Here is a 27,239-nt window from a genome sequence, read left to right as displayed (position 1 = left end):
GTATATATAAATAAATAAATATATATATATATATATATATATATATATATATATATATATATATATATATATATATATATATATATATATCATTTTGGCATTTTAAGTTTTAAATGTCAGTATGTGCTACTCATTGTTTCACTACATGTCATATGGTAGCATTATGTGAATGTAGTTGATGTTATGTTGACATGTTGCTATGTGTATTACCGGTGTCACTCATTGACAGGAATATAGCACTAGCTACCTGTGTGTTTTACCTGCTGTTTACCTACATAGCACCTGTTTACCTTGAAATAACTCTTGTCTTTTCTCCCTCCTCAGCTCCGCCATGGACAACTCACCAGATTACCACAGGTTTGTGATTTTTGTCTGTACCTCCCGTGTCAACTTTTTTGTCTATACCTCTATATATGTCTATATATGTAGTCAATACCTTCAGTCTATACCTCTAGTTTATACTTATACCTTCAGTCTTTACCTTCAAACTATACCTGTAGTCTATACCTTCAATTTATACCATCATTCTAAACCTTCTGTCTATATCTGTTTATATATTTTACTCTATACCTTCAGTCTAGATCTGTTGTTATACCTACAGTCTATATCTCCTGTAGTTCTTACAATCAGTCTATGCATTCAATATACCTTCTGTCTATATATGTAGTCTATACCTACAGTCTATATCTCCTGTAGTCTATACCTTCAGTCAATATCTGTATTCCATACAGTCTATACCTTCAGTCTATATCTCCAGTCTATATCTGTAGTCTATACATGAAGTTCACTTCAATCTCCTTCACTGTCGTCCATAAATGGCGTCACGCCATTAGTATGTGTGGCGATTTGGGTTAGTGTATTAATTTTGGTTTATTTTAAGAAGGGACGGGAGTTGTAATCTGCGCTAAAATACATTAATTTCATTTTTGGACGGTCTTTTAACACACCCGATATTGTATTTAAAACCATTAGCAATTTAAAGAAGAAATTTCACGTCATCATTTATGTTCATTTTCTTTTAGGATTTGTAAACAAAACGAAACGCCCTGATAACATTCAAAGAATTATTTTTACAACGTCAGCAAAAATATTATTTGATTAAACTCCTAAAAACCGGATTCTGGAATGAAACAAAATATTGATTTCTTTTGTACTGTAAAAATCTCTTTCGTTGAATCTTTTGTTCGAAATTTAAAACATCGCGTTTACCCGCTTGTAAAATGGATTTTTCTCCTAGTGTTGATTAACCTTCCACATTAAATGTGAGGTTTATTTTTCTCCAATTTTCTGTAATCAAAACCACGCCTTTTCGGTAGCTATAAATCCTTATTTCTTTTACATTATGCTACTGAAGTAACATTAAACCATAACATTTAACGTGAGCCTGTCTTTAGGATTTCAATACGGTTTTAGATCTAGTTAGAGTTAATTATTCATGGAAGAGTATCTAGATTTATAGGTCTATATATTTGTCTACTATAAAGCCTTGAATGATAGTAATAATTTATCATTTTGACGATGATAAATGTAATATTTTGAATAGACGTAACCATTTTTTAAACCCGAGATTAATTTATTTGTCAAACACTGAATATGGTCTTTATAGCCTACTTGCTTCTTTGGCCTACAATTTTAGGGGCGGAGGGCTTATAGCACCTAGGCCTATCCTTGCCAAATACGTCTGTGTCCATTTAGGCCCATCTGATTTGATTTTGTTTTCTGTATTTGTTTTGTTTGCCGCGGCAGTGAGCCCACGCACGAAGAGACGGCCCGCACTCAACTCAGCAGAATTCTGCTAGCCAAAAAAGTGGCGGAGGCCTTCATGTCTCAGTTAGTACCCAGTGGCGGTGTTGTTGGTGTTAGGTGTTCTTTGTGTCATCAAACTGTCGGATGTTGTTATTTCAGATTCACGTATTTTAGGTGGACTAAATTGGAAAAAAAAGTCTATTTTTGTTTGTTTCACTGTCCTACACAGTTCACTTTAAGATTTGTTCTAATGTATCACAAAAACAACAAATATTTCTAATAAATGTGTACACAATTTCTTCTTTTGTCCCTATCTTTTTAGAACGTTATGATTAAATAGATTTAGAATTAGCCTACTACAACTTCTAGAAATCTAGATCTAATCATCAAATTAAAAATAAATTTAATTTGGCTGCCATTTTTTGTGTGAATTCGTCTTCCTGTTTAGCACCTGGCATCTTTGAAATATTGTACGTGTCCTTTTGTTTTTAAATTGATCCAGATCTAGATTCTAGATCTAGAGATCTAAAACAAAATTGGTTGACTATTTTAAATGTAACATTCATTAGATTCGAGTAGGGAAGTATTTCTAATATTACCTTTAGAATCTACATTCTAAATCTAATAGGGGTAGAAAAAACACTACTGTGTATAAATTAGGTCCTATAAATAATACAACCACCTGCTTGGAAGAGTCCACTGTATGTAGGCTTTTTGATGAGAATTACAGAATGATTTTTTTTATTAAAAATGTATCAATAATAGCTAGAACACTAGTAAACTAAGCAAATTTAGCATATTTTAACTTTCTGTGCAAAGTCATTATTACTGAAAAAAATTCCAAAGTCAGGTCAGCCTGTGGCACCCTCCACTGAACGTGACAGAAGGAAAAAAAAACTTCACCCGTGACCTTCATTAAAACAGAATTTGCTTTTTTATTTTTTTTTATTTTTGGTAAACATGTGCTTATTCTTACCCAATAAGTGATAAAAATTTGAAAATTAATTTTAATTACAGTTGTAAAGTAAGATAAACAGCTTAATAAACACATGCTTTCTTGAGGGGGTGTGGCCCGGGTGTGGCACATCGCAATTATAACTTTATATTTCTGTGTTTTATGACTATATTTGTTTACAATCAGCATGCTATGTTTTTAAAATTGATAAAGGGTAAGTATACCAAGTTACAAAATCTGCAATCTAACTAATAATTCATACTTTCAATTTAAAAAATAATAAAAACGATCATCAACGAAGAAAGCGTAAACATTCTATTTTTAGGTGTGACATAAAAAACAGTCATAAATCTAGCCAAATGATTGGATTCTTACGCGGCACACATTTTCCCGCGCCTCGTTTTCACCAAACAAGAATATAATAAAATGGCATTATTACTTACAGCATGAAAAGCATTGTTGTCAGCCTAATTATATTAAACAATTCTATTTTTATTTGATAGTAAAAATGTTATAAAAATTGGGTCTAATAAAAAAGTTATTGGATAACGCACCTGCTTTAGTTTATTCGACTTGAAACGCAAGCTAAGTAAGCGTGACTTTCTCTCGACGGCCTCGTTAAATACAAATAAAGAAATTAGGTCAAAAGTACATCTGGGAATTCTTAAATAACAGACTGAAATAGAAACGGATAGTTCCGATGTCTAAAATTAACGATGGCCTCGTTATTATTAGTTTTATCCCTCTACCGTTTAGTGAAAGCGAAACTGGTCGCCATTTTGAGTAAGCGCATGAGCCGTGAGATGGCTTCAAAACAACAAACCCGGAAGCTGTGAATCGAACGGCCTACTGTATGTTACTATGTTGGGCAATCAATGTAGAATCTAGATCTATACTAGATCTAGATCTATATTGTATTATCATTCTAGTATTATGAAAAAAAATAGTTAAAGAGTAGATCTAGATTTTTAGATCTAGATTAGACTTCTAGATCTAAGCTAGAGTCTAGTAAAATACTTTTTTTTTTACTTAGTGCAATGAACTTTAATGTTAGCAAGCAGTGAATTCCAGAAGTAGGTGGTTATTTTTAATTTTATAAAATATTTAATATTAAATTATATTATTATTAATATTATTTAGTAGAGAGTCTATTTAGTATTTACTCATACTACTTAACTTCTAGATCTAGTAAGTAATAATAATACTTTAATATATTTCTAATAGATAGGGCCTAAAAAATTATAAATTAAGTTAATTTAAGCAGTTTAATTTAAGGATAAATACTGAATTAACTTTATTAACTTAATTAATTATAATAATGAAGGGATATAGATCTAGTTAGAATTATAATGATGGTACTTCAGATAGGTAATTAAACACAGACCAAATTTTTAATACAACATAAAGACAAGATTTTGTTTTCCTTTTTGTTGTGTTAGTTGTTGTAAGAAAACTGGAAACACAAATACACACAAATAGTATGTTGTTGTGAAGTGAATGAGCTTATATAAACAGATTAAATGAAACTAAACTTGAATTCACAGATATATAATTATTTTTTTCTTTTTAAGTCACAATTGTTTTTTATATTTTGTTTAGAAAAAAACACATTGTGCCTCTATTTTTCTGCTGCAGGATAGCAGAACTGCATTCATCTTTTTTCTACCTTTATCACAGTTAGAGTTAGGTTAGCGACACCGGTTTTGATACAACTTTCTTGAAAAGCTGTGAAGTACTAAACATCTTAGCAACATCACTTCTATTTATTTTTTACATTATATAGGCTAAACATTATTTATAATTTGTATATATTTATGGTTTTAATTAACTTTCAATTCAATTTATTTTATTTATAACTTGATTTGAGATTTAAAAAATCTAACAGGGTTATCTTTAAATTCTTTTTTAAAAGTTTGTGTAGATATTTATGTGTGAACAGATCTGAATTTTGAACCATGACTTCTGTTGTTGTGATCATGCACCTTGGTTGTTTTATCAAGTTTGGTTTTGATTTCTTAAAAATACAGAATCCGAAGTTGCCTTTTTTACATCTATTTTGTACTACATGTTGTTTTTATTTTACAGCAGCTTATTGAAGACAAAAGTGACATAAAATTGTTATTTATGTCTTTTAAAATATATCAATCATAAACTTTTTAACAAACCTATTCCATATTTAACTGAAAGAAACTACTTTTGTCATTATGCTATACTAGATTTTGTTATTTAGATTTTAGATCACATGACTGTGTTTTGAAAGATATAATCATTTATTACAAGTGATATAAGGCATGCCTATCCCTTGCAACCTATAATACAGAGGATATTATTCTTCCTTTTTTAGCAAGACTGACAGGAGCAGTGCGGATGATGATGATGACAGCTATGTCAACCCCACCAAGCCAGGGCCACTCACTGACAGCATGGCAAGTCTCACCTGGGATGCACCTCTCAGGTCTGCCAAGGAAAATGCTCTGGCACCTGATGATTACAAGTAAGTTGGACTTTCTTCTTCTGTCTGTATTGACACAATATGTTCATGATAAGCTGTTCTCTGCTCAATTGTTTTACTATCACGAATGGAGTAAAAAGTTGATCAGGATTATTAATTAAAAGTTAGCAATGAAGTTACTGCAATGAATGATTTTGGAATACCAAATGAAGAAACTTGATAAAAAATATGGAACAATCATTTGTCATTGCTTTCAGTGAAAACCTGAGCGGTCGCATCAGCCGTAGCAGCGAGTTCACCATTGAGGCTGATCTTCAGACTGAGAGAGGTGATCTGTTAGGTAATGTCATTAACCTTTTTAGTTTTTTAAATTCTTTTCAAATGAACATTCAGGGACCAAAAACTGTTGGCTTCTGTATTGTCATAAGTTTAAAAAATGAATTAAAGACTAAATGTAGTATTGTACAGCTTCAGATGAAGACAATGTTTGTGTTATGTTTTAGATAATTGTATGCTTGTTCTAGGAGATTATTTATAGCATGGTTTTATTTCGCATGTGAGCATGTTGTTCCTGTGTGTTAGAGCTTCCCTTCCCTCATGATGTAGCAAGCTTAGAACTTTTCATGTAGATTTAGCAGAGTCAGAGACAAATGTTGACTTACACTTTTAACCACAGAGGTCTAAGATCTGCATTTTGTTTTATTCAGTTTTATAAATATCGTAAATTTTAGGTTAGGTTTTTTTTTTAAATGTAAATCTAAAAATAATTGTATCCGTTAAAACATTTAAAAAGCATTAAGTTTGTAATAAAGTGAATTTTTTATTCATAAAAGAAGGGTGTGTAGGTCTCATAAAACAGTTTATGTTTGTTAGCCTTTTTGTATGGCTATCAAATGATATTTTCTTCTGTAGTGTTATGTTAACAGCTAGTTTTGGGGTCGAACTATTGTCAATGAGTAAGTTAACTGTATTTAAATAATACAATTATCTAGATATAGTTAATGAATAAGTAAACGGTTATTATCGTTGTTAGCTCTAAAAAGAAGTGAATAATTAAAAACTATAAGCAACTTTAGTGGTTGGGAAAACAATTTATTCTGTTCTTGGATCCACCCTTTTTCAGGCCACACCCCTACAGAATAAACTGGTGCACCAGCCAGCCACTGACTGTTTCTTGCCTTCAGAGAGCAAGAGCTACACAGATATTTTTTTTTTGTTTACTTGCACCTACAAAAACTACTGTCTCACTCAGATATTATCAGATTTATTGTAGCGTAGCCAAAATAACAGCTCAAAGATTTTTTTTTAAATAAATAATTTTATAGACAATACTTTTTTTTGTTTTTATTTAAGTTAGGTGTTGCAGATCTTATTTGTGCTTCAATGCTTTGTTTGTTAAGTCATCATTGTGGCTTGTTATTTTAGTTTCTGCAAAAAAATTTGACTATAGTTGTAGAAGTAGAAACAAAAAACATCTTCCAATTTCTTTTTAACACTAGTCTTTTTAAAGATTAGATTTTAGCTGTTTATCAAAATCTCTATCACCTTTTTCCTACACTCTTCTCAAAGTCTGACTTAACACTTGAACTGTTCACTTGATATAGTTTAACATTCAAGTAGTTTTCACATTTCTGACAAGAGTTAGCACTTGTTTCCTATGGCTTCATGTTTGTCTTCCCATGCTAGGTTGTGTGTGTTTTTCTATAAGCATTGTAGATTGAATGGGTGGATTTAGTTTTTCTATAAGCATTTTAAATTTTATTGGTGGATTTTTTTTTCCATAAGTTGATTTTATGGGGTGAATTTTTGCTGCTGAGTTTTTTGTTTCATCTTTAACCCTTGGTATTTGGTACCTGAAGATGTCGTGGCACTAAATGTTTATGTGGCTGAAAATCTTAAACTGGTGGGATAAATAGTAAGGTGTGGAAGATACAACAGGTGTTCAAACACACAATACAGCACTGTTAAAAGTTTTTAAATAGGTGTTGGAAATTGAGCAAACTTTCAGGCAGCAAAACTTATTCAGCCAGTAGTAACACAAGTGAAAATATATTGTAAACAAACTCAAGACAAATCTAATGTTATCATCAAGTTTATAATAGATCAGTCAATCTTCAAAAAGCCGAGCCCAACATGATGTTTGAACTAGTTCCCCCATAAATCGCAGAATAAATAATTGGGATATGATTCCAGACAACACATAATTCCTTCTGTTAATGAATGTAAAAAACTTGTGAAACCTGCCCCCACACAAACCCTGTTGATGTGGCTAAACAAACTACCAAACCATAGACAATTTAGTCAAAGGATAGAAGAGTTCATCAAGTAAAGTTTACTCCCCAACAGGTGTAGATGATGTAACCTCAAACCCAATGTCTGTGTATTAAACATTGTTTCAGAATTACTCCCCCTAGTCTTATTTGTAATCTTGTTGTCATACTTTTAATGGTCTAAGACAGGGGTCTCCAAACTTTTCAGCCCGAGGGCCGCATTGACTATCAAAGTTCAGTTCGGGGGCCAGTTTCTTCCAGACATGTCTTTGATTTTTCTGGGAAAAGTTCCTCAGCTATCACCAACAAATGTTTTTTGCGTGGACAAAAAGATCTCCGCGGGCCGGATGAGAGGACCTCGCGGGCCGCATCCGGCCCGCGGGCCGTAGTTTGGAGACCCCTGGTCTAAGATAAAAGCTTTGAACTAACTGAGGTATTTCTTCAGTACTAATTCTAGTCACTAGATAAAACTCACTAAATTACTAACACTGTAGAGATGATCTAGAGTAGTATTATCAGGGGCAAGCACTCTGTGAAATAGCACAACATTCCAGCTTTGTGAATACAGGGGACTGTTCTCACTGTTTGTGAGTGAAACAGTCACATACATCTAGTATGTGTGGTATCATTTTTAACATTATTACATGACAGAAGAGAGATATCTTAATTAGTAATAAATAACAATTTAGTATTTGCACTTTCAAAGGACAAACTCACTTAATAATGGGGAAAAATTCTTAACTTAAAAATATATGCTCAGAATATAATAAAGCTGTGCTAGTAAAATGTGAATAACTTATACTATAGATAACTGATCTTAGCAGCAATCACAACATGCGGAAAATCTTAGGATAACTTGCATAAAATAATGATAAAAAGATATTTTACAAAGTAACATTTATATAAGCACAAAGCAATTTGTATCTAGAACATTGTAAATAAAATGGTCATTTAATATGATAAATCATTAGATAATTCACATACAGACATTGATATTGAAACTAATAAATTACTGTGATACAAAAAGAATCTAAGCTTCTTTACAATAATTATAATCCATAAAACGTTCACATCTCTGTTACAGAAGAAGAAAGTGCGGTGGAGATGGCCAAAAGACTGGAGAACGAACTAGCTGGCAGTATCCTGGCTTTGTGGCAGCAGCGCCTGACCCAGTCGTCATCTTTTGATGAGGACATTGAGATAGAATACGCCTCCGAGTCTGAGAGGGACAGCACAGACCCCCCCTCCCCTGCTGGGGATGATCCGTCTGTTGTCGCTCTCTCTAAACAGACTTCTCCAAGTCGTTCCTTGGTTGACAGGAATGGCAACAGGTATTTGTTTCTTTGTTGTTGTTTTTTAGAAATCAATTTTTTTCAACTAAAGAAAATCATAATAGCTTCAAACCAACCTACACAGTTTTAATGTCATCTATGACTTCTGATTTGAAATGACAAGTCATCTAAAACCTCTGATTGGTTACGACACTTTCTATAACCTCTGTTTGTAATGACATCATCCATAAGCTCTTCTTTTCTGTGTTTTATGGCTTCTGTTTCATTGTGACGATTATCATAGCAACTGCTTAGAAATTACATTTAATATTTTTCTGAATATTTTTATTTTGTTATTCTTATAATGAAATTGCTAGAGCACAACCGAGCACAAATTGTTAAAAGAACATAAAAAAGTTAATATTTAAATGTAAAAGACTCCCCAAAGGCCATGTCTGTTTGCTGTAAAGTTTTGTTGAAACCTCACAGACCATCCAGCGCTTCCCCCATCAAACTGCCCATCAGCAGCGGTGAGGCAGGCACCAGCCCAGCACTTGAGGAGATCAGATCGAGGCTGAGGAAGACACAGTTTGACTACACGGCCGACACGCGCGTCAGGATCTGTGATGCCACGCCACAGCTGGACTACCGGAGTGTTCTCAAGAAGAAAGGCAATGCCTAACCTGACGTAAGGCCTGACTTGATGCAAGGCCTAGCACAACCCAATGTTTAACTTGAACCAAAGCCTAACAGTCCCATGTTAACTGTATTTCTTGGCCATCATAGATGTATGTTAGAATGTGCATACATAGTATCCGTATGAATTAATCGGCCACTTAGCGGGTAATGTGAAAGTTATTTAACATTCAAAACTTGTTGATTGTTATTCTTTATTTGATCTGATTTGGTTGATCTTGTTTTTCCATGTAAAGCTTAACAACCTATCATTGCTTATATTGGATCATTTAACTTAATCTCAAATATAAAAATTTCATTAATCCAATAAATATAAACATAACATATAACTATATGTTAAATTTTTTTACTAAAGATTAACCCTTTAATTAATCATATCTATCAAATTACTAACACTATTCATGAAAAAATTGTATCATAATCCTACAAATAATTTTTTTAAGTTTGTGGATGAACACATAAAACCTTGTAGGTTTCAAACCTAATCCTTTCAAACACCAGGGCAGGAAATTAAATCAGTTTGTCAAAATACTTTCAGTTTAATCATCAAAGTCGAACAACCTGTGTTCAAAAATTGTCAAAACCAACACCAAAGATTGTTTCACTAGAACTTGGCAGGCAGTGGGTGTAAAATAAACTGGGTTTGATTGATTTTGTCCATTGCTACATTGCTCATTATACTGTGATGATGAATATTGTATACAATTTTATATTTGACGTCAAATTGTTCAAAGATATTCACTATACACATCTGTAATTCATCATATATCAATGTTTAATATAATGTATTATTTTTAATTGACTAATTCTTGGAACAAACATTCCTTAACTTCCACTTATTATATATTTTTAAGCCACAAGAACAATGATCAAATAATTTATCATGGAATATTGTACTTTGAATATTTTGTGTCTAGAGTTCTTTCAGTTTTTTTTTGGCATTTAAAAAATAAAAAAAATGCCCATTGTGATTTTATTTGATATTTTATCATTTTTTTTTGTTGGCTGTGTGTTTTAAGTTTTGTTTACAAATATTTTTAAAAACATTATTCCGTTATGTTTGTTATTTTGTAATGCATTGGTTTGATGGAACTCTAAATCTTGAGTTTTTGAACCTTGCTTAGTTTTATAAAGGATAAGCAATTGAGAACACTGTTGTTGAATTTAAAAATAAACATTCCATCCATCCATAATTCACCATTGCTATCCCTATCTCATACCATCATCTACCATTTATTTAATTATTCAGCTTGATTCTCTAACCACCATCTCATACAATTATATAATCATACATGTTAAACTTACAATTGTTTTTATGTTAAATGTAACAAAAACAAGGTTAAAGCCACAAAAAGCATAATTAATCACTCTTTTTCTTGCATTTTGTTTATGTTATCTGTGTATGTTGATCATGTATGCAATCATTCATACATGAACTTATAATTCCATATCCCACTTCCAACATTAAAATATTTGTATGAGCCCATGACTAAAAAAAATGATATATTCCTTATAACCAAAGTTCCAATTGCTTTTTATAACTGTAGCTAGTTCTATATTGTTTGTGTTCAGCTAGAGTTGGTGACATGACTGTGTTCATAGCTGTCTTCATCTATTTGTTTCATATGTCGCACATGACTTAACTATATTTTTTTTCTAGCCAGTGACCATTGATTTTTTTAAAGTGGTTGATTACTCTAATAGATATTGTGTAGGTATCATCACTGGCATTGTTATCCCATCAACATTAATATAGGTTGTAATATTCTAGTTATGAGACACATATGTAACTTTAACATTTAAAAATATGTAACATTGTACCCAAAATGTAACTGTTACGTTAAAAAAGCAAGTAACACTAATAAAAATTGTTTTAAGTCCGAGTGTTTCCAAGACCCACAATAACCAAAAGCAATTTTGTTTCTGTAGAAATGTTTCATTGCTTCATGCCAATGTACAATAATGGTAACCTCAGTCAAAGTCTTGTGTTCATAATTTGTTGAATTTGAAATTTTGTTGCACGTTTGTTGTAATATCATTGTTGTATCTAGTTGTGCAGTACCACACCTAGCAGCCCCCACCCCCCTCACACATGATGGCATTGTGCCACACCCTCCAACCCCCACCCCAACAGAATGACGCCATTAGTTTTCCAATGTTAGTTTACAATGCCAGCAATAGATCCAGAGCCCCTTCTGCAATGTCTTCCCATCAGCTGCTTTCATGGTTCCACGTCTCAGTAGACACTTTTGTTTGATTAGCACTTTAGACATGGTTAATTAGTTGAACCTGTTAGTTCATTTAATTAATTAATCTAAATTAAATGAATATGTGAATTAACTGGAGCAGCTTCTTTCATGGTTACGTATCTCAAGTAAACAATTTTTTTTTTAATTAGCACTTTAGATTTGGTTAAGTAGTTGAACCTGTTAGTTCATTAAATTAATTAATCTAAATTAAATATGTGAATTAACTGGAGCAGCTTCTTTCATGGTTACGTATCTCAAGTAAACACTTTTTTAATTAGCACTTAAGATTTGGTTAATTAGTTGAACCTGTTAGTTCATTAAATTAATTAATCTAAATCAAATGAATATGTGAATTGACTGTAGCAGCAATGTAAACAGAAACAGTAGCGTCACGAGGCAGGGTAGGGGAATGTGGTCCGCTGAGGGTGGAACAATAATAGTACCTCAATCATCCAAACATTGGTTTGTGCCAGTTAAGGTTATATAGGGTGGGGGTGACATCAAATGAGTTAGTGGAGTGACACCCAACCTAGTGACGTTACTGATTTGTAATTCAGTCTTCAAAGCTGAGTGATCCCCCATCAGCAGGTAAATGAAACATTGATTTCTTTTTTAGATATTAAAGTGTATGCAGTATTTTAGATATATGTACAAACTAAGTTGTAGACCACATGTAGTGTATGTTAAATAAATATCACGAGGTAATAAAAATGTATTTATTTGATAATAAAAAAACCTCAGTATATTAAAAACAACAAATTTACTTGACATGTTTTTAAAAGCATCGATTATTAATATAACTATAACCACATTTCTTAGTGTGTAGGTTTTGTAGGTGTACGCTAAGATATTGAATCTTCTGATGTCCCTTTATTGTTATGTCCCTTTATCTAAGCATGTTGGTCCAAGTTTATAGTAGAAGGATGGTGGGAGGTTTTTGCTTGTTACTATGATAATCCTGGTTTAGCCTATAGAGACAGAACTTCGGTGAGAGGGTTTAGAAGCTTGTTGGCTACACTTTATTAAAGGACTTGTGTAAAGAGTGGAGTAGTTTAGTGCTATTGTGATTTGCATGTGTAGTTCTGTTATATTTAGGGGAGCAGGGCTGGCCCATGTGACCCCCACAGTACTAGAACTACAGGGTCGGCCCATGTGACCCCCACAGTACTACAGGGTCGGCCCATGTGACCCCCACAGTACTACAGGGTCGGCCCATGACCCACACAGTACTAGTACTATAGGGCTGGCCCATGTGACCCACACAGTACTACAGGGTCGGCGCATATGACCCCCACAGTACCAGTACTACATAGCCGGCCCATGTGACTCCCCACAGTACAAGTACTACAGGCTGACCCATTACGCACACAGTACTAGTACTACAGGGTCGGCCCATGTGACCCCCACAGTACAAGTACTATAGGGTCGGCCCATGTGACCCCCACAACACTATAGGCTATAACTTTAGTGCTAACCATAGCAATGTAATCAATGGATCGATGTTCAAACTAAAATCAACTAATTTTGTACGATTCTTCAGAAATAAAACAATACTTTTTCTATCTCCCTTTGTTTTGTTTTTCCTTGTGAGTTATGTGTGTGGACCTTCTGTAAAACCATAAAGAACAATGTGGTTGTCCATTATTGTCTATTTTTGCTCATCAATAAATTCTAATTCCCCAGCGCAAAAATCATGATGACACAGCTATTTTTTGACAGCCTCAAATGTATTCGCAATTCGTATAGTTCGTATGTTTTACTCCACTATTTGTAAGATTAAAACATATTATTGTCCAGTACAAATCGAATAAAGCCTTTTCATAGCATTCACACTTAAAAGTTCCAGTAAACTAACGATCAAATTCAAAATTGAAATATAATATTTTTCTGAGGTTTGGGTATCTTAAAATTCGGGTGAAAGAATTAATCATTATATCCATTCTACATTCAGGCTATGTTGGTAGAACTGACAGAGTAAAAACAAACAAACGCCGTTTAATTAAGCCAAATTATTTTTTTTTAATTCATTAATTGAAATGATTTTTCAGTTCCCTTAGGACGATATGAATTCAGGCTTTGAGCAGAATGTACTGCAAGATGAACTGAGCCACCATACAACCCAACATCATGAGGTAATCAAACGTGTCGCCCTCCCACTTCCCCCGTACGGGTTCTATCTCAGGAGCCATGGTGGCCACGGATACAGGCTTGCGGGCGTTACGTAACGCTATAGCGGCCTGCCTGGCATTGAGCTCCTGGACGTCCGCTGTGATGTGGACGACCCGCTGGACGATCTTCTGCTGGGAGCGGTACAGTCTGGCCAGGACTTCGTTCATCGCCTGCTCGATGACCTCGACATTCTGGTCCGGACTGAACTCCCCGCTGTTGATGACCTGTTCCTTCGCCGAGTTCGTTTTCAGCGTGAAGGTCCGGTTCCCCTCTGGCGGCTGGTCCGCGGAGGCTGGTTTGGGCGGGGAGGCGGAGGCGGAAGTACGCATTGGTCTGGGAATCCGGCAGGCTCGCTTCCGTCTGTCCCCCGTAGGTTGCCGTCTTGAAGCCTGGTCGTCCTTCTCGTTGAAGTCCCTGCTGGTCTGGCTCCGCTGGTACCCGGGGAGTCCCGCCTGTTTCCCTGTCTTGTTTTTAGCAGACGTGTGATCGGACGAGTGAACGAGCACGTTGGACTCGCTCATGTTCCACGTGACCTTAGGCGGCTCAAGGCATTTCTTGGACATCTTGTACTCGCCTTGGCTCGACGCTGATGATTCGAAGCATTCCGTGCTACTGTCTGCATCGGAAGAACAATCCGATTCCGATATAGACGATCCGATGCTGTACTCGTAATCGGTATCGTCGTACGATGTGCTTGAGGTATTGAATTCGTCCGAGCTGGGGCATCGAATACGTTTCTTTACAGTCGATTTCCTTTTCGAAGCACGGTGTGAGATATCTTTCTTTTTGTGAGACTTAGAGTCGTGGCAGCAGCAGTGGTAGCGGTTGCACGGTTTACCGCCGTGGATGCCGTGAGTACCGTGTCTGCCGCGGTGTGAGCGCTTGTGGCGGCTGTGGTGGACCACGTGCTTGGGTCGACCACCAAGATGGCGGTGTTTTGTCTCGCGTTTCCTCCGCCTCTCGGTCGAGTCAACGAGACAGTATGCCTTGTGGTGCGGGCGGGGCCGGTGCTTCCCTTCGCGCCGGTGGGAGTGATGGCGTCTGACCTTCACCTTCGATTCCCGCCTTCTGTCCACGACCGCGCGTGATTTCGCAGGTGAGCACTTCTTCGCGTCCTTGATATCAATCAAGGAATCCACCAGGTCCACGTTTCGGTCTGCTTTGCTTTGTTTATGCGTATGTTTCCTAGCAACGAAAACATGGTGCTTGAGGTCGCATTTGAGAACATCCGCGCTATGGACATCTTCTTGTTGAGCTCTGTGTAGCTCGTGAGAGGAAACCTCCGTCAGAGAATCCGAGCAGGATTTCGACCAGATATTTAACGGAACGTACTGCAGCTTTTCGCTGGCCTCGTCGGTCGCGGATAAAGATAAGTCATGCGGGACCAGCTTCACAGGAACACAGCCGATATCGGCGAACTCTGGCTTGGGCGAATCTTTGGGAGTTTTGCTGGGGGTGGAGGCGCGTTTGTCGGTGCGGTACCGGCTGGGTTTGTCTGTGTCGGTCGACAACCAGGGCATCAGCTGTTTCTTGTCGAGTTCCGGCGAAGGTTTAGGCGAGGATTTGAGGCTCGTCTGCGGTGAAGGTTCCTCCGTTTTGCGATACTGCCGGAAGGAGAAGGACGGAGGGGATTGCTGACTGGACTTCTTCGCAGACTTGTAGCACGTGGCGTCTGTTTGTACCGGAGATCTGCTGACGGGCGAGTTCGTTCTGGTTGTTTGCCGGGAAAAAATCTTCTGGTACGGTCTCTGTGAGGTAGATCTGGGTAGAGATGGACTTCGTGAAGGTACTTGCTGGAATTTTTTAGTTCCCTTAGAAAATAAATTCTGCTCATTAAGCGGGTGAGTGTTTGTTTTAGTGGCATTAGCCGGCTTTGCAGCATATTTGGTAGGAGATGTCGCCTTTTTCTGTGGCTTAGGAGTCGGTGGCGGCTCCGGTTCTTTGAGCGCCCGTACTATGCTGCGAATCTGCGTGTTCAATTTGGGCGAGCCTTCCTTCCTGGGCTTGGAGCTGGGCGATTGTTTGACTTCTTTAGAAGCAGGCTGTGCTTGAGGTTTGGGCTGGCTCTTCGCCAGAAATTTCCCGCTCTGCAATAACTTGTTGAGCTCCAACGTTTTTTGTACTGTGTTCGGAGACGTCTGCTTGTTGCCAGGAATCTTCATGACTGTATTTCCGTACGGGGTTTTCTGTAATTTGCTGGCCTGCTCGGGGGTTCCCTTTTTGCTCGAGTGTGTCTCCGGCGATCTCGCCCACCTGGACCTCCCCGCGTTTTTATCGTCTGGGTTGGAGTGTGCATCAAACGCCAGTTTACGCTGCGCCGTAAACCTCGCTCCAAAAAATTTGTGATCACGTTTGTTGTCATCCACGCCTCGTTGTGGGCTAAGTTTAGATTTCTGTAGCTGGGATCCAGCCCCGCTTGTTCTGGGGGCGGGATCTGTTTGTGGGTGTTCTTTAGTCTCACCGGCACCCTCCTTGACATCATCAGCCCGGCTCCACTTCTCATTATGCGCAGGTTCAGGCTTGTGTACACCTGTGTTTGCATTCCTAGCCGCGGATTTCATTTGCTGAGCCGCTTCAGATCCGGATAGAAAAGAAACTTTGGGTTTTTTCGTCTCGCTTGACTGGTGAGCTCCATATTCTTCTAAATTTCGCAGGGACCCCGCTCTGCTTGTAGCCTGGGGCGTGGCATTCTCTGACCTGAAAGAGCTTAAGCTCAGCCGACGTTTTGCAGCTTGAACCTGCTGTTCCTCATGACCTACATAATCCTCACTGGACGTCACGTACAGATTGCTCGGCGGTTTTTCACTATTTTCTGACATTTTTAACATTTTTAAAATCGAGAGAGAATTTTCATTGGACGAAGTGGGCTGTTTCCCTTTCAAGCCTCGATTTAGATTACCGTAAGTTGTCCTGCTTTGACCTGCGGTGACCGGATGTTTTGGTGGGGATCGCAGGGGGATCAGGCTCTTGAGATTCTGCTCTGGTTCCTTGGTCACGTGCTTGGGTCTACTCTCCGTGGGGGGTTCGGCTGTTTGCTCCACCATGACGTCTTGCTGTTGGTTAAGGTGAAGCAGCTGTTTAAGAAAACCATTCCAAAGGTTAATTTTTTAATGGTGTTACCTAAACTTATATATCTTAAAGTATCAATCAATTTTTTTTTCTAAAACGTGAACCTGTAGAGCAAAGGTCAGCCATTGTTAATGTAATGTTCAGATGGTGCTAAGGTAGTGTTCAGATTGTGTTTAGAAAGCGTTACGGCAGTATTATTGCAATGTTCAGACTGTGTTTAGACAATGTTAATCAATTTCCCGAACAAGGACATTTGGCGAAGGACAGGATTAAACGACATTGTTTCAGGAGTTCGAATGAGGAGATGGAGATGGCTGGGCCATGTCCTACGCATGAGCAAAAGAAGACTCCCCAACATGGCGCTGAAGTGGACTCCGCCTGGAAAGCGAAAGAGAGGAAGACCACTGGGAACATGGAGGAGAGAGATGGAAGAAGAAGTGCAGGCTACTGGCAAGACCTGGCATGAACTAAAGTGGCTCGCCCAAGATAGAGTGGAATGGCGGAGATTTGTCGCAGCTCTATACTCCACAGGGAGTATAAGAAATAAGAAGAAGGCAATGCTTAGACTGTACTAAGGCAGTGTTCAGACAGTAAGTATTAAGGCAATGTTCAACTGTGTTAAGGCAGAGTTAAGTGCTCAGATAGTGTTCATACAGTGTTCAGACTGCGTGATGTTGTCTCATGTTTGACTCACCTGTGTGTACCCTCCGAGTTCCATGTTTGACTCACCTGTGTATACCCTCCATGTTTGACTCACCTGTGTGTACCCTCCGAGTTCCATGTTTGACTCACCTGTGTGTACCCTACATGTTTGACTCACCTGTGTGTACCCTACATGTTTGACTCACCTGTGTGTACCCTCCGTGTTTGACTCACCTGTGTGTACCCTCCGTGTTCCATGTTTGACTCACGTGTGTGTACCCTCCATGTTTGACTCACCTGTGTGTACCCTCCGTGTTTGACTCACCTGTGTGTACCCTCCATGTTCCATGTTTGACTCACCTGTGTGTACCCTTCATGTTTGACTCACCTGTGTGTACCCTCCGAGTTCCATGTTTGACTCACCTGTGTGTACCCTCCGAGCTCCATGTTTGACTCACCTGTGTGTACCCTCCATGTTTGTCTCACCTGTGTGTACCCTCCATGTTCCATGTTTGACTCACCTATGTGTACCCTCCATGTTTGACTCACCTGTGTGTACCCTCCATGTTTGACTCACCTGTGTGTAACCTCCGTGTTTGACTCACCTGTGTGTACCCTCCGTGTTTGACTCACCTGTGTGTACCCTCCATGTTTGACTCACCTGTGTGTACCCTCCATGTTTGACTCACCTGTGTGTACCCTCCATGTTTGACTCACCTGTGTGTACCCTCCATGTTTGACTCACCTGTGTGTACCCTCCATGTTTGACTCACCTGTGTGTACCCTCCATGTTTGACTCACCTGTGTGTACCCTCCATGTTTGACTCACCTGTGTGTACCCTCCATGTTTGACTCACCTGTGTGTACCCTCAATGTTTGACTCACCTGTGTGTACCCTCCATGTTTGACTCACCTGTGTGTACCCTCCATGTTTGACTCACCTGTGTGTACCCTCCATGTTTGACTCACCTGTGTGTACCCTCCATGTTTGACTCACCTGTGTGTACCCTCCATGTTTGACTCACCTGTGTGTACCCTCCATGTTTGACTCACATGTGTGTACCCTCCATGTTTGACTCACCTGTGTGTACCCTCCATGTTTGACTCACCAGTGTGTACCCTCCATGTTTGACTCACCTGTGTGTACCCTCCATGTTTGACTCACCTGTGTGTACCCTCCATGTTTGACTCACCAGTGTGTACCCTCCATGTTTGACTCACCTGTGTGTACCCTCCATGTTTGACTCACCTGTGTGTACCCTCCATGTTTGACTCACCTGTGTGTACCCTCCATGTTTGACTCACCTGTGTGTACCCTCCATGTTTGACTCACCTGTGTGTACCCTCCATGTTTGACTCACCTGTGTGTACCCTCCATGTTTGACTCACCTGTGTGTACCCTCCATGTTTGACTCACCTGTGTGTACCCTCCGAGTTCCATGAACTCCTCACTCTCAGCCTGTTCTCTCGCACGTGCCAACTGCAGTTCAAGGTCATCTGTGTCCTTGACCCTAGAGTCGCGCTCGTTCTGTCTCTGTGGACGAGAGTACGAGGTCATGTGACGAGTGTATAAGATCACGTGACTTACAGCGTACGAGGTCATGTGACTTACACTGTACGACATTATGTGACTTGTAGTGTATGCGGTCATCTAACTTACACTTACAGTTAAGAAGACCATGTACTAGCTCATGTGATACACAAGTACCAAGAAAACATTTGATAGAGTTGAGTGATCATTTTAACCGCTCAATAAATACATGTTTTTTCTATTACTTTTACCGTGTAATCGATGTTGTTTTATCGATAAAATACTAACTACGCTTGCTCAAGATTAAGTATATTGATTAATTTAGACTAGAATTTACACGCACAAAAACCTGACCTTTTACCCCCCCCCCCCCCCCTCCTCCATGTAACCCCCCTAATGTCAGCCATTCCATCACGTGACCTATCAGGATGTACTCCTGCTTCAGTTGCGACATGTACAGGACCAGGTTCGTGTCTGACCCCCACGTGACCCCCTGAGGTCAGCCCCACATCACGTGACCCCCTGAGGTCAGCCCCCCACCCACGTGACCCCTGAGGTCAGCCCCCCACCCACGTGACCCCTGAGGTCAGCCCTCCCCCACGTGGCCCCCAGAGGTCAGCCCTCCCCCACATGACCCCCTGAGGTCAGCCCCACATCACGTGACCCCCAGAGGTCAGCCCTCCCCCACATGACCCCCTGAGGTCAGCCCCACATCACGTGACCCCCAGAGGTCAGCCCTCCCCCACGTGACCCCCTGAGGTCAGCCCTCCCCCACGTGGCCCCCAGAGGTCAGCCCTCCCCCACATGACCCCCTGAGGTCAGCCCCACATCACGTGACCCCCTGAGGTCAGCCCTCCCCCCTCACAACACGTGACCTACCAGCATGTATTCCTGCTTCAGGTGCGACATGTACTGGACCAGGTACATGTCTGCCCCCCCTACGTGACCCCCTGATGTCAGCCCTCCCCCACGTGACTTCCTGAGGTCAGCCCCACATCACGTGACCCCCTGAGGTCGGCCCTCATTACGTGACCCCCTGAGGTCAGCCCCCCCCCCCTCACAACACGTGACCTACCAGCATGTATTCCTGCTTCAGCTGCGACATGTACTGCACCAGGTTCATGTCTGGCTTCTTCCAGCGCTGGTCATCCGCCTTCTCCTGCCGCTTCCTCTGGGTGAAGGACGGCGCCCTGGCCACCTTTTTGGTCCCCTCCGCCCCGGGGGTGGCGGGCGCTTCCTGCTGGGCACGTCTCGGGGCCGGGGGAGGGATGGGAGCGGGAGCTGGCGGAGCAAGAACCGCGGGATGTTTCGGGCGAGTTTCACTGTTCTGTGAGGATTTCATGCTGCTCATGGTAGGTCTGTTGGGTGGTAGTCGAGATTCTTTACTGTTGGTCGTTGGTCAGTTGGACGGTAGTCGAGATTCTTTACTGCTGGTAGTTGGTCAGTTGGACGGTAGTCGAGATTCTTTACTGCTGGCAGTTGGTCAGTTGGACGGTATTTGAAGATTCTTCACTACGGGTAGTAGTAGATTAGTTGGAGGGTAGTCAAGATTCTTTACTGCTAGACTAACAGTTGGACGGTTGTCAATGTTGTTTTACTGCTGATAAGGACAAAGTTTGAAGGGTATTACAATGAACACGGTTTGTTTTTAGAAATAATAGAAATATGTTACGTTTTGGGTTAGGATTGTGAGTTTTGGGATTGGGGTACTGTTATTTTGTCAGTTCTTATGTTACTTGCTTTTCTCTTTGTTTTCCACAGCTATATTAACAAACTCGTATTACTGTGTTAGCCGTTAACGGTAATTCATGCCCATAATTAAAATTGGGATTAACCCAAGCCTAAACCTATACCATAGCCATAACATTTGTCAGTCTGGTAGCTTTTTTGGCAAGTTTTAATTTGTTAGATTTTCGTTTTACATTTAGATCTAGTCCCTCACTCACAGAGGACATACACTAGATAAATAAACCGGGAATGATCTCCCCTAAACTTTCTCGAATATTCTTATATAAAACAACAGGGGATGGGAACTCTGGATATAGACATGTTGTTTAATCCATTTTAAATACTTAAACTTTTTAAAATAAAATCTCGTAGAAAATAGAATTGCACACCAAGCGAGCGCCAAACAAAATGTGCATAATAGTGCGGAATATTATTAGTACTTTATAAATTCACATGCGTTTTTTTTAGAAATTGGAAATAGCGTAAATTACTACTTCCGGTCAACGGAAATTACTCAAAATTTGACAGAAGGCAGAGAATTAGATCTCTTACTTACATGTGAAATTTCATTTATCTATCTGAAATAATATTCAAGTTATAGGATTTTGAAAAATTGAAAGTAGAAAAAGTTCCACCTCCGGTTATCGGAAATCGCTCAAAAGTTGATACGGATCTACGATTTTGCTAAAATACTTATATATGAAATTTCATGAACCTAGCTGTAACGGTACTCAAGTTATCGTGTTTACAGACATACACACACACACACACACACAGACATACGGACAAGACTGCAAAACTATGTTTTTCCGACTCATGGAGCTGTAAAACGTCGATTTTTTTGCACGATTACAAGAATTTCTCTATACTTACTTCAATAAAAAATTTCAATAAATCTAGTTCGGTATAGCTGTTGGCGACCCAGCAAGCATGCAAGATTGGGGCAGGGTTAGTGTGATTATTGGGGCTAAAAACAAATCACAATTAGTGAAATCTTTTTTTTTTAATCTCAAGCTTAATCTTACTAAATCTAGCTCACAGGGATAGATCTAGATCTAGAATCTAGATTAGTTAAACTATTACTAGAGTCTAGAAATCTAGTAGTCTTGTAGTAAATCAAAATCTAAATAAGTTTACACTGACACAGAAATCTAGATCTATATTTGATCTGATGAAATAAAAATATATAGATCTATATCTAGAATCTAGATATCTAGATCTATCCAACAATTATAGACTCTAATAATTATAGTTAGTTTTTTTTTTCAATTGTTACATACGTTTCGTCTACTTACAATGTAAAATATCATTTTTTATCAATTAAGTCTTATTAAAACATTTAAAACCAGAAAATTCAATTTCAGTAATCAAAAACTTGAAACTGAATCACTTTGTCTTGTAAACTTACACAATCAAGGCTAGAGGAAACACACAAAAATATTGTCTTGGAATGACGTCATCAATTGTGCGGGAAGTTCAGTTTAGTGATTTTAGTTCAGTTTTGAACATTTTTTAACGAAAGAAACTCTGATTTCAGCAGAAATAGAGATGAACAGTGGCGTAGGCAAGGGGGAGTTAGGGGGGGGGGGGGGTAACCCCTCCCATGGACCCCTCTATATATATATATATGATTGTATACATATGGAAAAATGTTTGAACCCCTCCCATGACCAATTCCTGGCTACGCCACTGGAGAAGAAAGATCTTTTTAACCTTTGGTTAGTTCAAAATTAAGGTTATTCTAAGCTCTACCAACCCATTCTCTTCCATGTAGGGAGTGGGTTGGGGACAGAGTTTTTTCCAGGCATCTCTTCCGGGTGTGGGAGGGGATGTATATGTCTAAAGAATAATATTTATGTTTCCGCTTTTATATTTTAGAATGCATCTCAAAATCGTGTAATTGATAGTAAGATGTACGTGAAGAACTTTAAATTAAATATCATTGAATTTTTGGTAACAAATCGCAACCTAAAATATTGAAATATTTCTTGGGAAAAGAAATTCTAAATATATTTTTATCAGACCTGTATTTGCACCCCTATTAGATTCAGCAACAAAACCTTGTGAAAGATAATTGTATTTTTAAAAGATTAAAACGTCAGACTAAAGGAAAAAGTCTAATAAAATAATTCACCAAAACTCATCTTCCTTGTGTGCTGCATTTTGCGTTATAATATTAAAGGGAAAGAACCAAGTAAATGCCAAACCTGCTACAAAATAATACATGAGTAGCTTCCCTTGAAATTCAAAGCGGACTAAAATTATTCGTATAGCTTCCATTGAAAAATCATTATTTTAATAAGTAGCACTATGGAGCATGCAGCATTAGGGAGTGTTGTGTGTAGGTCACACAGGTGTGTGTGTGTGTGTGTGGGTCATACAGGAGTGGATGTGTGGGTCATACAGGAGTGGGTGTGTGTGGGTCATACAGGTGTGGATGCGTGTGTGTGGGTCATACAGGAGTGGATGTGTGGGTCATACAGGTGTGGATGTGTGTGTGTGGGTCATACAGGAGTGGGTGTGTGGGTCATACAGGAGTGTGTGTGTGTGGGTCATACAGGAGTGGTTGTGTGTGGGTCATACAGGAGTGGGTGTGTGTGGGTCATACAGGAGTGGATGTGTGTGTGTGGGTCATACAGGAGTGGGTGTGTGTGTGTGGGTCATACAGGAGTGGGTGTGTGTGGGTCATACAGGAGTGGATGTGTGGGTCATACAGGTGTGGATGTGTGGGTCATACAGGTGTGGATGTGTGTGGGTCATACAGGAGTGTGTGTGTGTGGGTCATACAGGAGTGGGTGTGTGTGGGTCATACAGTAGTGGGTGTGTGTGGGTCATACAGGAGTGGATGTGTGTGGGTCATACAGGAGTGGATGTGTGTGGGTCATACAGGAGTGGGTGTGTGTGGGTCATACAGGAGTGTGTGTGTGTGGGTCATACAGTAGTGTGTGTGTGTGTGGGTCATACAGTAGTCGATGTGTGTGGGTCATACAGGAGTGGATGTGTGTGGGTCATACATGTGTAGCGATATTTGATTTACAAGAGATTCTCTGCTGTTCTGTGTAAATTGACGAATGAGAATCTGTGCTATTTGTTGTAAACTGACAAATTAATTCAATATTTTTAGCTATGTCTATAAAAATTTTAGGGCTGGGTGCTATAAACCCAGTCTACAAAGTTGTAAGGGGAGGGTGCTATGAACCCTGTTTTGTACCCAAAAAAAAGCTGATAGGGTTGGGTGCTATGAACCCAACCCTACACTACTTCGGTTAGAACAGTCAACTCGTCAAGGGAAAGTGAAGCACGGAATGTTGGGTGAATATTTTGTTGACAAACATTGTGAACTCTTGTCAGCGGCCATTGAAACCGATTGAAAATGTAGCAAAAAAGCTTCCGATTAAACTTTGATTTATGAGGGTAGCGGCCCTTTAGCGGTAATTTACGCGAGTAGCTGGCCTTTAACTGTGGCCATTGAATGAGGAGCACGGCAGGGCGGGCATTGAATGAAAAAACTGCCGAGTGCGATTCGTTTGACTGCTGACACGATTGTTTGTGTTGATTGACAGCTGAAATTTTGTCAAAAGATCATTTTTCATGGAGGTGTGAAAACCAGCACCCGCCGACCCCAACAGCCTGATTTCTTTTTATAAAAGACATGGCGGAAATATTTTCTTCACTATCTCACCGGAAACCCATGCCGAAAAAATGTTTTTTTATTTTTTTTATTTTTAAAGATCAATAAAAAAAATAGTTAAAAAATCATCAAAGGCAATAACAAAACAATAAATTTTGAAAAGAAAAAAAAAACTTGTGAACTTGCAAAGCTGGATGCCGAAGGTCAAAACCACGCCAAAAAAAATATTGTTAAAAAATTATTAGATCATTCGAAAACAGGTCAACGAATCTAAATATAACAGAAAATATAGCCCGTTCTAACATTTGTCAGATGGTATGTGAACACTGCTTACAACACCACAAGAAACTAGAGAAAACAATACTACTAAACTACGACAAAACAAACATATGAAACCGTAGAATGATTAAAATCTGACTGACTTTCAGATAAACGTGTTTTTGCTCGGAATGGGTATTTAATATATAATGTCCATGTTTTTAAAATCAGAAGACGTTTATGGAACAAATGGTTGCATTAAAAAAGGACAGTTTATTTTCGCCGATCAGAGTTTAAATATGTCATCATTAGCTCTTCGAGTATGTGGTCTAGAGCGACACTAGGTTGGGCTATGGAAACTTCGAGGAATGGGCCATAGAACCATCAGAATGGCGTGTGGAAACATACAAGAATGGGCTATAGACCTGCTCAAGTATGGGTTAAATAATTCAAGAATGGGCAATTCAGCAATTTAGAAATGGGCTTTAAAGTGACAAAGAAATGGACTGTAGAGCAATTTATGATGACAATGTAATTGGTTATATAAAAAGTAAATCTTATAACTTCACAAAACATCACAACATCACAAAACATCATACCATCAAAGAACATCACTAAACCACAACTATGAAAAGTGAACACTGCAACACCACAAAAGCGTATCTATTTTTTTATTCCACCGTTTCATTAACATGTCGTGTATATACTAAAATAGCGAGAATTAGGGCAATATTCCTACATTGATAGAAAATATTTTTTCAATTATGCTTCCACCTCTAACTTAAGTGATTAAAACTAGAACTTTATACAAAATATGTTCTGTCAGTAATACAAACATACATTTTGTAGGTTTAACAAAAAATATTTTCAGTTTATACCTGTCAATAATACATGCTTGTGCAATCTGTGATTCCTATATGTAGGGAATACAGTAGTAAGTAAAAAATGTATGTATAAGGAAATCTGTGCAATAAAAACTAGTGTATATATGCGGTAAATATATTGATCATCTAGACACATATGTGGTTGTCATCTACATATAGATAGGGTTGTTATCTACATATATATGTGATGGTGTTGTCATCTACATACAGACGGGTTGTCATCTATATATAGAAGGGGTTGTTATCTACATATACATGGGGTTGTCATCTACATACAGACGGGGTTGTCATCTATATATAGAAGGGGTTGTTATCTACATATACATGGGGTTGTCATCTACATATAGATAGGGTTTCATCTGCATATATATGTGATGGGGTTGTCATCTACATACAGATGGGGTTGTCATCTATATATAGAAGGGGTTGTTATCTACATATAGATAGGGTTGTTATCTACATATATATGTGATGGGGTTGTCATCTACATACATACGGGGTTGTCATCTATATATAGAAGGGGTTGTTATCTACATATACATGGGGTTGTCATCTACATATAGAGTTGGGGTTGTCAACTATATACAGTTGGTGTTGTCCTCTACATACAAATGACATTGCCAGTATGAGTGTACCTCCCTACCCCACCCATTGATTGACTTTCTCCACAATACACATTTTTAACCCACCTACTGCTTGTTATTAGAGAAACACATTCCAACTGTATAGTCTAGCACTCAGCATTAACTTACAGGCCTATATGGCATTTTTACTTCTGAATGCAACATGGGTGACATTACATTGGATAATTTAAGCTAAAATCATACTTTATAAAAATAAAATACACACATTGCCTTAATATGATGTCTTTGTTCTAGTACAGTCATATCAAGTGTTAGGTTACATTTAGGGTTAAGATTAATTACTAAAACTAGAATTTGGATAATTGTTAAGGCCCCTATTCGACAATTGATTAGTGCAAAGGTTAATTTTACATCGGTCAAAGGTCGGTGGTAATATCATACCTCTATCGACCCTTAGCAGACATCACAGTTTTTCAATCGCTACTAACATAGCTGTCTACACCATACCTCGACCCTAGATGTCTAGATCACGCCCCAAACCACTTAGCCCTGCCCTAGATGTTCACATCATGTACTGCTTATCCACGGCTCAGCCATGCCCCCAGATGTCCATGTCAGGCCTCTCTTTCCACACCACGCCCCCAGCAGTCCACAACACGCCCCCAGCAGTCTACACCACGCCCCTCCCCCCTCAGCTGTCAATATCTCGCCCCACATTCCATACTCCGCCCCAGATGTCAACACCATGCTCCACCCCCAGCAGTCCACACCACGCCCCCTGCAGTCCACACCACCTCCCCCCCCCAGTTCTCCATATCTCGCCCCACATTCTATGCTCCTCCCCAGATGTCGACACCATGCTCCACCCCCAACAGTCCACACCACGCCCCCTGCAGTCCACACCACGCCCACACCACGCCCATGCCCCGCCCATGCCCCGCCCCTAGTTGTCCACCGTGTTCATGTATTGGATGAGCTCCACCACACGGTGGCTGTAGCCCATCTCGTTGTCGTACCAGCTGATCAGCTTGACGAAGTTGTCGTTCAGGCTAATCCCAGCCTTGGCGTCAAACAGGGAGCTAGAAAGAGATTAGGATTAGGATT

The 27,239-nt window shown here is 39.1% G+C and overlaps 3 protein-coding genes across 4 annotated transcripts in view; 1 reads left to right on the top strand and 2 right to left on the bottom strand.

Moving 5' to 3' along the window:
- LOC131958558 (myosin-IIIb) overlaps window positions 1-13,203 on the top strand; it is a 69,841-nt gene extending 56,638 nt beyond the window's left edge. The window contains exons 32-37 of the mRNA XM_059323646.1: window positions 325-357; window positions 1,747-1,830; window positions 5,046-5,195; window positions 5,411-5,493; window positions 8,508-8,754; window positions 9,184-13,203. Coding sequence (XP_059179629.1) covers window positions 325-357; window positions 1,747-1,830; window positions 5,046-5,195; window positions 5,411-5,493; window positions 8,508-8,754; window positions 9,184-9,376 — 790 coding nt within the window. The 3' untranslated portion in view covers window positions 9,377-13,203. The remainder of the gene's footprint in view (window positions 1-324; window positions 358-1,746; window positions 1,831-5,045; window positions 5,196-5,410; window positions 5,494-8,507; window positions 8,755-9,183) is intronic.
- Window positions 13,204-13,694: 491 nt separating this feature from the next.
- Window positions 13,695-20,462, bottom strand: LOC131958557 (serine/arginine repetitive matrix protein 1). The gene is made up of 3 exons (XM_059323645.1): window positions 20,126-20,462; window positions 18,937-19,053; window positions 13,695-16,861 (listed from the first exon to the last, which is right to left on the bottom strand). Exons 1-3 carry the CDS (start codon window positions 20,399-20,401, stop codon window positions 13,709-13,711), a joined length of 3,546 nt encoding a protein of 1,181 aa, XP_059179628.1. The 5' UTR covers window positions 20,402-20,462; the 3' UTR covers window positions 13,695-13,708.
- A 6,615-nt stretch (window positions 20,463-27,077) lies between these two features.
- LOC131958560 (glyceraldehyde-3-phosphate dehydrogenase) overlaps window positions 27,078-27,239 on the bottom strand; it is a 10,233-nt gene continuing 10,071 nt past the window's right edge. For both annotated transcript variants that reach the window (XM_059323647.1, XM_059323648.1), the window contains exon 7: window positions 27,078-27,214. In XM_059323647.1, the coding sequence (XP_059179630.1) occupies window positions 27,079-27,214 (136 nt within the window). In that variant the 3' untranslated portion in view covers window position 27,078. The remainder of the gene's footprint in view (window positions 27,215-27,239) is intronic.

Source organism: Physella acuta, unplaced genomic scaffold, assembly GCF_028476545.2.
Source record: "Physella acuta isolate Inbredline_101_S28 unplaced genomic scaffold, ASM2847654v3 ptg001335l, whole genome shotgun sequence".
Classification (NCBI taxonomy): Eukaryota; Metazoa; Mollusca; class Gastropoda; family Physidae; genus Physella; species Physella acuta.
The sequence above is the reverse complement of the archived record's forward strand: the minus strand, read 5'-3'. Positions and strand labels throughout refer to the sequence as shown.

What these genes read in the sequence shown, in the direction of transcription:
- LOC131958557 (XM_059323645.1), bottom strand. Translation starts at nt 20,401, where the DNA reads ATGAGCAGCATGAAATCCTCACAGAACAGTGAAACTCGCCCGAAACAT. An exon ending in TGAAGCAGGAATACATGCTG is followed by an intron (nt 19,054 to 20,125) that starts GTAGGTCACGTG and finishes TCTCGTCCACAG; the next exon opens with AGACAGAACGAGCGCGACTC. An exon ending in AACTCGGAGGGTACACACAG is followed by an intron (nt 16,862 to 18,936) that starts GTGAGTCAAACA and finishes CTTAACCAACAG; the next exon opens with CAAGACGTCATGGTGGAGCA.